This window comes from Stegodyphus dumicola, chromosome 1 (assembly GCF_044657685.1).
Source record: "Stegodyphus dumicola isolate Sdum_Otavi_A_Nest chromosome 1, ASM4465768v1".
Taxonomy (NCBI): domain Eukaryota; kingdom Metazoa; phylum Arthropoda; class Arachnida; order Araneae; family Eresidae; genus Stegodyphus; species Stegodyphus dumicola.
Window position 1 is genome coordinate 232,796,553 of NC_140768.1, and position 13,567 is coordinate 232,810,119.

A 13,567-nucleotide genomic window follows, 5' to 3' on the forward strand; every position below is an offset into this window, starting at 1 on the left:
ATGCTCCAAAGTCTATACTCCTTTCTTTTAACTAATGTCGTAAATCACTAGAGATTTCGTTGATCCTTCTTGTTACCGTGCTGGAACAAATTATCGTTATTAAACGACACACAAATTATCGTTATTAAATCAAACTGTTATCGTGTTGGCACAAATTATCGTTTTGTTAGAACAAAAAAGTTCAACAGACGTAATCAAACGTTCTTTAAGGAATTTGCCATCAGTAAATGGTTTCGATCGTTTTGTAGTGGTGTGTAGTGAAGGAAAACGCGTGTAACCTGTTGCTTTACTTGATTTATTTGTTTTGGTAAGGGTGTAAAAAAAAAAAAAAAAAAAGAAGGGAAAATATTGTTGTTATAAACCAGATTTAAAAAAATCTAACTTTTCTTTCTTCTTTTTTAAATATTTAAAATTTTTCTCTACGACATATTTCGTAATGGAGACGTAAACTGTGTTTGTTCTTTTGGAGCTGGTAATCTCTGATTATAAATAAAATAAAAAAAATTATTGAGATAAACAAAAATGCATAATTTTTTCATTTATCTCAAAAAAGTCCTTCTTCGTTGACTTCTTGCTAAAGTTTAATATCTTAATTAATCACTATTATAATTTTACTTACAGCTTTATTTCAACAAGATGAATTTTCATATAAAAGCAATACTCAAAATTAAACACAATTCTATACGACATATTTTTATATCATGTAGACCTAACCACTAGCACAAATAAACAGGTTTTATAAGGTTTGCCTTTCTCCCGCAGATGCGCATTCCAGCTAATGAACTAGTGACTGATTCAAGGAAGTATATACCAGAAATATCAACTCAGTAGAAAACAATAGAAACACCGAAATACTGATAATTACTAGATATTTACTTGGTAAATTAAATTTACTGATTGCACAGATGTGGTAACTTCTCCCATTTTGCTTATCGTTTCCACTTTTCTAAATAATTTAAGAAATTATGTTTGACTCACTTATCTCTCGTAGTGTAATTTAAAAATGTTACCTAAATTCAAATTGTGTTTATTATCTTCTATTTCGATAAGTGGCTTTAAAAAGGTTTAGATAAAAATTCAGTCTAGAGAGATCTATATGAGAATTTTTAAGTAAAATGATGGCTGTAGATCGAACTTGAAATATGTAATTTTTTAGACGGAATCTTTCATTAAATGAAACTTTCTAAGATATGTATTAAGATACTGATAAAAGTAGTTCTACGAATTTGAAGACAGTATATTTTGAATATTATTTTAATATTGAAATGTATTTTTCATTTTTAACATCAAGTAATAAGGTATCATTTAAGTTTTCTGACTAGCTACTTTATGTTAATTTCCTGTTCTATCAGCATGGTTTCCTTTTCCGTGCCAGAATGTAAATTTCCAGCGAGCTCGATATTCAAATTAGGTAGAAAGGAGGAAGCATTTAAAGGAAGGTTTTGGAGTGTGAAACCTGAACGTGTTCTGCTGCTTGAAGGCCACGTTGCTAACTTTAATTCTCTAATGATCAGTATTCTGCGGCTTTGAGTTAGTTTTGCCATAAGGCTTGTTTACGCTAATTTCGGTCAGAGGCCGCCTGCGCGTTAGTTATACTGTGAAGCCCATTAAGCTATACTTAAAATTTAATTAGTTTTAGTTCATCCATTATTTGATTTAAAACCGAAGCTACTGGCTTCTGAAAGCACAAGTTGGTGCCGTTTGTTAAACTTTATTTGAATTAATAAATGGTCTTTACACTCTTTCCCTGCCTCTGTGGTACTTATAAAGAGGTTATCACATCTAGCGACGGTCCCTGCAGGACGAGACTTTTCTCAGAAACGAGTTTCTGGTAGCACTGGTTTAAACGAAAGGATTCCTAGAAAAAAGAGCTTCGCTGGAAGCGAAGTCCCGCCTAGCTAAGGAAACTATGTACCGGCTACGCGAGTCATTTTGAAACCTCGACGAAAATATCTCGGCTGCAGCTCTATCCCGCGAAGAGATCAACCAATCAGACGAAAGTTCTGCTTCTGAAGGATCACGTGATCCCAGTCTGAGAGATAATCTATTAGTGTTTGCCTTTCAAGTGAAAATGGTAACTTAGCTATGTGCGTTTCCTGAAATGTGCGGGTTCTGTTAATTGTCCCTCTCGACGTCCTGTCCCTCGTAGCTGAAACATGTGTGATTGGGACTAAAGACAGCTTGAAAACTCACCAGTTGTCTTCAGTGCTTCTCTTTCTTTAGCCCTGGGTTGTCTTTTAGTATTTTGGTCTAATTGTACGCTACCTAAGAAGGCCAGATCCTGTAAAGCTTTCGCAAATAGTTCTCATACACTCAGTTACTTACGGCCGTATGAAATTTCTTCATATTTATTTTGCCATTTTTCCAATCCTTTAGATATATTTGAATTTAGATTATTCTTATTACACTGACAGATCTGCTAACATACCCACAATGAAGTTTGATCGAATCTTTATTCGTTATAGAAATGGCACAGTTGAAAACGAAAAACTGTGAAGCATCTGACTAGCTAATGAAAATCTTTTATTCTTTGTTAATTACCGAAGTCTACGTTCCGACAGAACGACCGAAGGGAGCAATACGCAAGAGTAAATGCAATGATGTATCTTACACTGTATGGTAATTTTACGTCATGTTCAGTACTGCAGGGGGCCGAATTAACTTGACTCACAAATACACTTAAAATTCGAAGAGAAAGAAACGTGTAATAAACTGAATTTTTATCTCCACTCTTTATAAAATGCTATTAATTTATTTATACAATTTCTCGCAATTTTTTATCTTCATATTATATTGAATTATTCCTTAAAGTAATTTTCTGATTAAAAGTTAGTTTAATAAAGATATTTATTTTAAATCTAAAATCTCGCGATGAAATATGGAGTCACGTAAAATCGAAATGTAAAATTACGCTAGCAAAAACATGGGCGAAAAAATTAAATAAAACTAAAATTACGTTTTAATAATAGAAGAACAATGGGTATGGAATTAATAATGGAAATGATTATTTAAGCCTTCAAAATGTATAAGGAAACCTTTCTAAATAACATTAGAAAGAAATGTATACTGGAATATGTACGTAGTTTTAGGATTTTATTTTAGTAGGCAACTTTGGAATAATTTTTTTCAATAATGAATTGAATACAAATTTTGAAAATACACAATTGGATGGACGTTAAGTGTCAATATATCCACTCGTATCGTAAATTAACCAGTATATCCATTGAGGATATGCTGACTAATTTTGTACGCTACATTTTCAAACAAAACATTTAAATTACTTCTCAAGTTCGTTTAGTAATATTAAGTAAATATTTATCACCTTTAGATATGATTATAATTTTTGGTAAATATTTTTAGTTCAAAGGGGCTTTGTCCCTGAAGGACCACTGTTTTCGTTTTGCGATTTTGCGTTGAATCACTATAAATGTCCGTTTCACTTTTAAAACTGCTGCCACCAAATGTTAGAGTCCTGCATTATATTTGAAGAAATTAAATAATGAAAAATCTGCATAAATGTATGTCTATTTCTCGCATTGTGATAAAACAACGAGCCATCGAAGTTTGAATGACGTAATCCTCCTACGAATATGGCATGTGGAAGACCAAATTTGAAATTTGGAATTTGTTTTATTATCGATTTCATATTTTGTAAAACTTTAACGAATTTTTGATTAACAAACTCAAGGATTTCAAAGCGAGCAATGGCAACACTCTACGGGAGAAGAAAAAAACGTTTTTATCTCCAGCGCGCGGAACTGTGTATCGGAAATTCTAGAGTTTAAAATTATTTTGCGATATTGTTCTTGAATTGAATTTTAGGATTTAAGTGCAAAGAGCATGATATTTAACAAATAAAGGTAATACACAAAATGTAAAACAAACGCCTTTTTGGACATAATTTAAAATCTGAAACCTTTCAGATCCCTTTTTTTTTATTTCAAATTTTTAATTTATTTGATTTTTTTCTTTAATTTACAGAGCAAGAAATTTAAAAAATCGGAATTGATAAAAAACATCAGTTTACAATAAATAACAATATTACACTTTCGTTGAAACGTGTTGTTATTTGAAACTCAGCTCCGCTTAAGTAGTTGTTGTGATAAAGGAGTTTTGGGCAAAACTTGAAAAAATAATTAATGGAAAACAATTTTTTATACTTATACTCAACTGAAAACTTGGAAGGGCTAAGGTTAATAGATAGGTTTAAGCCAGGTTATTAAACCAAATACAATACTTATAATTTTCAAGATGTTAAAAAGTGGAATTATTACACGCATTAATAGCCTTGCACCGTTTTATCTTAAAAGATAACAATGAAAAGCCTGTCACCACAACTGGAACAGATTGTATTCCAATAAATTTTGAAATCTTTTCAAGCTGTCATGTCGCAATTTTTAATTCTTTCAGTAAACGCCCAAGGGAGAGCTTAAATGTTAGTAATATGTAATTTTGTATATGTGTTATGCAAATTGTTGCTCAGATTCTTTATTGTATATTGTTCTTTTTTCCTCCTGATTGCATTTTGTTTTTACTAGTAACACTAAGGCATCGCACTTCGTATTTTGTTTCTCTTGTGTGTACATGTATTCTTCTGTGAAATAGTTGTTAAAAAATAGTTAATTATGTATGGATTAGTAATTAGGTACTTAAGGAAAAAATATGTATTTAACTATTAGCAATTATGTACTTAAGGAAAAAATATGTATTTAACTATTAGCAATTATGTATTTAAACTCTTACTCATTCAATTATTTAGCACATTCAGTTATATTTCTCATAATTCGAAACTTTTATCATGTTATTCGATGAGGGGTAGGGCTATGACGCCCAGGCACCCTGTTGGTTAAGCACCGCAGTTCAATGTATGTATGTATGTATCGGAAATTCTAAAGATATGCTCATTTTAAAATTATTTTGCGACTTTTGCTATTGAACTGAATTTTATGTGCAAAGAAGTTTTAGTGCAAAGAACATGATATTTAATAAATAAAGGTAACACAGAAAACGTTAAAAAAAAAAAAAAAAAAAAAAAAAAAAAAAAAAAAAAAAAAAAACGCCCCTTTGGACGAAATTTAAAATCTGAAACCTTTCAGATTTTTAAGATATCAGAACGGATTTTGTATATATGTAAATAACTTTGGTTAAATTACATGCGAAATAAGTATTTTTTGTTAAGATGTAACATGAAATGCTTAAAAGAGACGATGCTTTGCCGGAAAAATAAGATTATAGGGATCAATCTAATTAACATTGAGTACATGGCTATCTGACTAAGTTGGCCAGATATCGTCAAGCTGGCGACGGTTTTGGAGACTAATTCTTGTCGTCAGATTTGGTGAGAAATCGCCAAAAGTCACCAAACTTAGCGAACATTTGGCAACATTTTGGTCCAGGTCCCTGTATTGTAATTGATACTATGACTGAATAAATGTAATTGATCGCTATATCTGACCGTAACCGTATGTGGTGATGTGCCTTCCAGTAATTTTGAGAACAGGCAGGTACTAGAGATTTCTCGGCGGCTGGGGAATTGTCTAGTAAGACAGGAGACAACGTCTGTTTCTCAGATGTAATTTCAGAGCTGAATTCGGAGTATTGAGATATCCGCGGGAGCTTCGCCTTGTGTATAGCGTTCTTAGTAGTTTGAAGTGTACCTACTGATTGTACTGTCAGATATTGAGAAGAGCTGCACGAGTATTTTTGGAATGTTCCAGAACTGCAATGTGTTCCTTTTGGTAAAATGAATTTTATCAAGATATTGTTGGTTCTGTGTGCATTCAATCTATTACGAACCCGTACGCAAGCAACAATATCATTTAAGCTCTGTAGGAAATAAATGTATTAAAGACATCTATTGTAAGTGTATTGAATACACGTTGTGTGATCATATTTTCAAATATATTTCGTAGTTATCGTATGGTTTATCGCAAACATTCATTAAATTTACGGCAACACAGGGAAGAAAGAGAATTTTTATTGCTTTACGAGATTACGGCAAAGCCTCGAGGACTATCTGCCTAAGGAAAAGGATGCCTTCGTGGAGGACTTTCTAAGGGAAACTCGCTCGTATACACGTTACACAGGGGTAAAACCACGAAAACGCTCATACAGCCAGCCCATTCGTGGGATTCGAACCTCGGACTGAACTACCAGTGTTCAGCGACTTTACCGCTCGGCCGCTGGTAGGCTCGGAAGAAAGAAAAAGACTTGAACTTTTAAAAATATTAAACAAAAATAATTTACGTTTATTGACATTACTCCTAGAACTGGCATAAACGAAAATACGAGATATGAAATATTTTATTATGTAATTGCTGAGAAAAAAGAAACACAATTAAAATTAAACATTTTATTGAATAAAACAAGTATATACATATAACATTTGTCAAATCGCAAGAATTAAAATTGCTCATGTTAAACTTCCACTTTAATGGAATAAATCAATTGTAAAATCAGTTCAGTCCAAATAATACCCTGAGTCATTATGTATATGCATGCTTGTATATTAATATATTCTGTCTTTTCGCATATAAGCTGGACCTTTCGAGACATTTTACGAAATATCTCTTAAGTTTTACTTTATTTCTTTACATTAAATTTTCTTGATTGTATAATTTCTTTTAAAGCTTACGAGTTATTTTAGTATTTTTTAGATGCACGATCGGAAGAAAAAAAACGGAAAAGAAACATTTTAATGTGCGGAATAAAATTTAATTTATTTTTTAAAACTATTCGTTGTTTTATATGAATGCATTTATATAAAACGTAAGCCATTAATAACATTTGTTGTTTAATATCGCTTGTTGTAAATTTTAATACACAGCTCATGCACTAAAATGTATGGATGCAATCACTTCCAACGCGAAATTCAGATAAAAAAGTAAAATTAATAATTCCACTTTGCGTCTCTTTCCACTTTCGTTAGATGAATCCTGTAATCTTCCACTGTATGCAGAAAAAATACATTGAAGAAAGAAATATAGCAAAATAAATATTTTCGAGGCTAATATGCAAGAAATATCGTAATTATTTATTATAAAGTATTTACACGCAAGATAATTCTTCTTAAATGTATCTGCCAGGAAATTTCTGACAGAAATTTATTCACCTCACATTCTGTATTTGCTTGGAGTATATATTCCATAGTTAAAGCCAACCACGTTAGCTGAGAATCAGTTTTCTCCAGTATCATCATAAAAATGATTGCGCTAAAGGTCTGTCTGGTTGATAGGTCAAAGGCTGCAAGTGACCACACGTGGGACTTATGGTGCAGATGGCAGTGCATATTGGACCTCGTACTTCCATTCTGTGAAGTCCTGTATGTCTCTTTCGCATTTCATCTACAGTAACAGCATAGTCTGGACCAGGACTTTTGCCCAAATAATCCGGTTTTCTTGGATACATTTCGTCCCCTAGTGAAAACAATCAAAATATATGAAAGGTTAAAGTAACATAAACGTAAACGTAAATTAAGAAATCTGATGTGGACAACACATGACTTGTACGGCCTATTAGATTATACACAGTTTTTACTGCACTTCATTTAAATCTGTTTCCTTAAATTTCATTAGAAATATATTTTTCATTCAATTAATTCATTTTTCACTTTGCGGCAAGGCAAAGTACGTAAAAACTCGAAATATCTTCATTAAAAATTATAAAATAAAAAAAAAAAAAAAAAAAAAAAAAAAAAAAAAAAAAAGAGCTAAAATACCGGACGCAAAAGTAAAAACAATAAAAAAATTTGCAATTAAAATTAGGGTTTCTACGGGAAAACTAATAATTCGACCAACGTGCTAAAAGACATATTTTTAGGTGCACCAGAATTTAAAGTTAACCCTTCGTCTCACTTTTCAGAAAAACACTGAAGTTGGTGCATGAACTGACTTAATTCACTATACAACTATGAGTTTCAAATGTCAACAAATGGCGATCTTGTTAAGCTTAGCGTCACTTAAACTTTTAAACTGTTGATAATTCTACAACTATTAAATGCAGATTAACGAAAGGTATAAAAACCTTAGAGCGCACATAAGAAAGACTTATCAGACTTTCAAAGCAAAAAATGCACAATTTGCCAACACCTAAGAATAAATACATAAAACTCACCGACCCGGGTTAGAGCCACCCTCTTATGCAATTGATTTCTGCGTCAGTAGATTTACTCTGTGTCTGTCGTGTAGAGAATTTGTCTGATAGCGTTTTAAAAACTAGGCGAATGATTTTCTGATTTACGGAAATCTTAATTTTATTTGATTCTGAATTATTTATTTTAATGCTTTAATTTTGGGGAAAAACAGATGCTTCTCGGAATATTATTTAGTTTAAAAGAATATTATTTATTTTTCTTTTATTTGCAATTTTTGTACAAGCTTTGATTCATTGTGAAAAGAAGCAGGGAAAGGGAAGCAATTTTTGCTAAGTCATGATTTCGCGCGCTTTGTCCTTTAGAATGTTCTAGAAGGAATTTCATTGTGTAGTTGACCTTAAGACAGGAAGTACGTGACAGGAGGTTGCTACTTGACTTTCGATGTAAGTCATTCAGGTTTTTGGCGATTGAGGGTCCGGTTGTTGGCTAAGTGAAGAAGGGCGCGCATGCGCGATCACCCTTATTTCCGCATTCAGGGGTTGAAAACGCAAATTTTGCCAAAATTAAGGGGGCGATAATTGAAGCCATAGTGGGAGCCCACGTTTGTGAAGGAGAGGAAGAAAATTCGAGTTTGAATGACTTTTTCGGGTGACATTTCGTGCGCGAGACTTGGCGAGACGTACTTGCTTGCTGAACTTACTTTTGGACGTTACTTTTTGCCCGACTTTGGATGAGTTTTATTGAAGGATTTAAGACTTTCAGGATTAAGATTTTTGCCGGACTTCCAAGGTTGAAGGATTTGTTAAGTTTCTGTAGATGAATAAGTGGTGAGTCAGGCGGTTCACGGCGGACACTATCCGGCCGTCGCCTTGCTGTCGAAAAGAAAAAAAAGATGATCCAGCGAGTATTAATTTCCAAAATTATTGACCAAGTTCCACCCCGGCCAACGTGAGATTTTATACTCGACATCCTGACTGCGAGCTTGAAGATTCTGCTCGGGTGCTGGTTCGAGGGCTTGTTTTCTGCAAGGCTGTGCGACCTGCGGCCAGTGACACCGAAAAGCGTGAGACTCCTTAGATGCCTGTGTTCCCCTTACGGAATGAATTTCCAGAAACTTATAATCCTTTGAATTTTCTCCCAGAATGCAAGGCCAGCCCAATACCTTTCCGGTGCGTTTCAAGTCGACAAAATCACAGATAAGTGCTTTCTCAATTTTCCTTAGAACTTTTGGAAATTAGAATTTTACCTAAAATTGAATCTTAAATTCAGTCTACTGAAAATGAATTGCTTCCTTTTTCCCCTTCTAAATTACCGAGACAAACCTTAAGATTTTTATATGAATTAGGGTGTAATAATAATAGTTGTTTGTGTAATCTTCCTTAGAACAGATGTGAATTGCAAATAATATGTTTTCCTTAACCTCTCAGAAATTATAGATCGGGTACCCGTTAAATTAAAAGAGTCATGTAATAGATTTGCAAATCATGAATTTAAAATGTAACAAAAGAAAATGACAAATTGATGTATTCCCTGTGTCTAAAATAAGAAACTTGTAACTGTAACAAAAATAAGAAGTTAGGATAAGATTTAAGTTTAATTGTGAGGAATTTGAATAAACTGATATTTAATCTGGAAACCTATTACTTATGTTTTCTTTATATCTGTTATGTGTTTTTCTTATATATATATATTGATTTTACATGTTGTTTATTCGATCCTCTCACGGCGCGGTCCTGGATGCGTTTTCACAACGCAATGCATTACCGTTTTACCTATACGATCACTAAAAGTTTGGTAATTAGCAAACTCTTAAGAGTTTAGTTTCTCAGTTGCTTTTTTTAGTTAGTTGCGGTTTCACCTGTCTGTTTCTGCATTAGTTTCCTCCCTAAGAGAAAGTAGTAACACTGCATTGGTGCCCATGATTTTTACGGCAAAGTATAGAAACAGAACACTGGTGCAGTAGCGATTTAACATGTCTCTGCGAGTCTTTCTGCGTCATTAGTGTATGTATAGATATATATATTATAAAGCTTCAACTTCTAAAACTGTGTAAACACCGTCTGTATGTGAAATATTTTGATTATTGTGCAGATACATTATTTTCTTAACAAAATATGCAGAGTATAGTCGAATTTTCGTTGACGGAACCACCACTCGTTAGCAAAAACTCCGCATTAACGGACAGATTCCTTAGACACTTGTTAGCGGGCACTCGCTGATAAGGGACAAAGTTCTGGTCCGCTCAATGTCCGTTTAAGAGAAGTTCTACTGCATTTATTTTCAACCATACGCAAGAATACTGAGATAATAATTTTTTTTCAAAATTATCTCAGGCATAAAATATTATTAAGTAACAAAGGTTAATAAATGGAAGTAGTAACAAAAGTCCTGACAATGTGTTTGTTGCAGCAACAAACATGATAAACACGCAAAGCAACTTCGAAAAAGTTTGATATATGCGTCTCCGCACTTTTGCATTTACATGTGTGTACTATTTTTATTTCAATATTAAACTAGCATGTGAATATATTGACACCTTCAAAAGATTTATGTAATTTTTAAAATCGCAATAATAATGAACAGTTATCGAAGGAACGACTGTTAAATTTTTAAAGATGATACCTAGGAAATAAAACAGAACGGAAAACTGGTTAGAGCACTTTGATGAATGAAATGTGTCTTGAAGGGGAAGAGATTGAAGATCAAGTTCAGTCATATGATCTGACGTGGATGGAGAATATTTCTCAATATCTGGTTTTGCAGGCATTCAGCTACTGAACTAGATTTGTGAATTTTTAAGATCAAGGAAATTAGAACTTCTGTTCCTCATAAAGCAATATGTATTACAGTTTAATATCACCGCTAAAAATAAAATTTTTTCGAAATCCGCTTAAAAAAAATTATGCCCCCCCCAAAAAAAAAAATCACTGAACGTTTATACACTTATTTTTCTTTCTTTTTAGTTTATAGAGTTTGCTCTTCTAGCATAAACTAGTATCAAACCGTAACAGACTTTCAGCGAATTATCGCTTATGCGTAAGTTAACTACAGAGACTCGAGAAGGGTAAAATAAACTTTTACGTCATTGTACGAAGTAAAGAAAGTATTGTAATCCTAAAAAATTTCCGGTATCATAATTTCAACCAAAATATCCAGTTTGACCGCTCTTGAATCCACCTGAAAGATATTTTTGCATGACATTTGTAAGTAAGGGCAGAATAAAGGACTCTTTTGAACAAAGCGGATTGTAAAATGGATTCAATGGGGATTTTTTGTGACGTCTATACGTACGTATGTATCTCCCATAACTCAAAAACGATTAGCAATGGAACGATGAAATTTTGTATATGGGATTGTTATAATATCTACTTGTGTATCTCCCTTTCTTTCTTATATATATATGTATATAGCTGTGTAGAATTATCAACAATTTAAAAGTTTAAGTGACGCTAGGTCTAAAAAGGCCGCCATTTGTATATATTTGAAACTCATAGTAGAAAAGTGAATTAAGTCAGCTGCTGAACCAACTTCAATGTCCTTTTGTAAAATGGGACCAAAAGTAAACTTTCCTTTCTGTGCACCGAAAATTTTGTCTTTCTCTCTTTTGGCCGAATTGCTTGTTTTGAAGTAGACATTCTAATTTTAATTGAAAAAAAAATGAACTATTTTTAACTGTATTTTGTGTTTTAGGTTTTTCTATATTTTACAATTTATAATGAAGATGATTTGAATTTTGATGTATTTTTGACTTGCCACGAAGTAAGAGCTAAATTGATTGAATGAGAAATATATCTGTAATGAAATTCGAAGAAACAAGTTTAAATGAAAATCAGCAAAAAATGCGTATAATTTAATAGGCCGGAGAAGGAAGTCATGCAGTGCCCACATAAGATCTTTTACTATTTATGAACAGAATGAAACTTAAAGTTATCCAAACAAATCCTTCTCGTCAATTCATGAAGTCGCCGATGACTTGGAAACTTTTCGTGGGGTTGCTAATAGTCAGAAAATGCCAATAAGGAGATTATAATTATCTGAACTTCTCCTAAAGCTAGAATTTTGAAAAAAAGCTAGAATTTTGAAAGCTAGAAAATTCGACTATATATAGAAATTATGTTATATTTTAACACACATGAATACAATATGAAATAAGACGACTCACGTTAGGGACAGTTTAAAATTTCTTAATCAGAATTTTTAAAATTAATGATATTGAATATATTTTTCACATTTCGATAATTTTAACTATGTAACATGGGAACTGGCCTTAAAAATACACATATTATGTCACAGCTCAAATTTGAATCAACAGTGTATATTATGAATAGAAAAATAACAATTACGATATTTGCTATTGTGTTTTTCCTGTCACTCTCATGGTTGTTGTCAACTCTCTGGCTGGGATTAGATTTTATTGTACAATGAGCAATCTATTATTATTACTGTATCTATGATTTTACGAGGGTCAGTAATTATGTTTTTAGAATTAAACAATATCGGGGGAAGCTTACAGGTGAAAACATCGTTGCAAAAATGCAGCGGATGAAAACATCGCGGAGAAAACAACGCAAGGTAAAAATGTTGTCATACAAAATATCGTGGGAGAAAAGAGAGCAAGAAAACATCGCAGCTCTAAAACCCTCGTAGTACAAAACATCGTCGTCGAAAATAAAGCAGTTAACAAGTTTCGCAGTTTAAAACGATCGTCGTCGATAATATCGTGGTAGAAAACAAAAAGCGTCTGCAAATCACCGCATGACGATAACGTCGCAGACATTCGCTTTTTCAGGGTTTGAAAGTTAATATTCGCGTAATGATTTGTGAGCGCATGAGGAATATTTTAACTTATATTTTTTAATTAACTAACAAGTTTTTGTTGAAAATTAAGAAGCAAACTTAAGCTTCATATACTACATATACTAATTAACATAATTTTATAATTTGACAATTCATTAAAAAGTTTTAATAGAGGTAAACACCTTCAGTTACTCATTTTCATTATTCTAATCTTTTCAGACTATATGTTTCATGAAAAATTATCAGTAAAACGTTTCAGAGGAGGTTAATTAATTAATAACCTTTATTTGTTAACAATATAAGTTTAAAATTCTATTTCCTGCTATACTTAGCATTAATTTTCTACTCACTTTCAGTTTTTAAATGCTTAAATTTCCTTCTTATTTTTCAGCAAAAGTTTATTAATTAATTGAAAAATATGAAGTATAAAATTAAATAAATTCCTCATTCCTTCTTGCGGTCAGAAATCGTTATACAAATATGCGAATTTTTAAATCCCGAGAACGCCTGTCTGCGATGTTATCGTCATGCGATTATTTTTAAGTGCTTTATTTTTTAAAAAGATGTTTTTGATGACTATGTTTTTAAACTGCGAAGTTTTTTAACTGCTTTATTTTCGATAACGACGTTTTAGACCACTATGTTTTAGAATTGCGATGTTTTCTCCTTGGTTTCTTT

General features: G+C 32.4%; 1 protein-coding gene across 4 annotated transcripts in view; it reads right to left on the reverse strand.

Annotated features, from left to right (window-relative positions):
• Window positions 1-6,337: 6,337 nt before the first annotated feature.
• Window positions 6,338-13,567, reverse strand: part of LOC118197545 (acyl-coenzyme A diphosphatase NUDT19-like) — a 146,621-nt gene continuing 139,391 nt past the window's right edge. For all 4 annotated transcript variants that reach the window (XM_085826368.1, XM_085826367.1, XM_035369067.1 and 1 more), the window contains exon 4: window positions 6,338-7,415. In XM_085826368.1, the coding sequence (XP_085682494.1) occupies window positions 7,195-7,415 (221 nt within the window). In that variant the 3' untranslated portion in view covers window positions 6,338-7,194. The remainder of the gene's footprint in view (window positions 7,416-13,567) is intronic.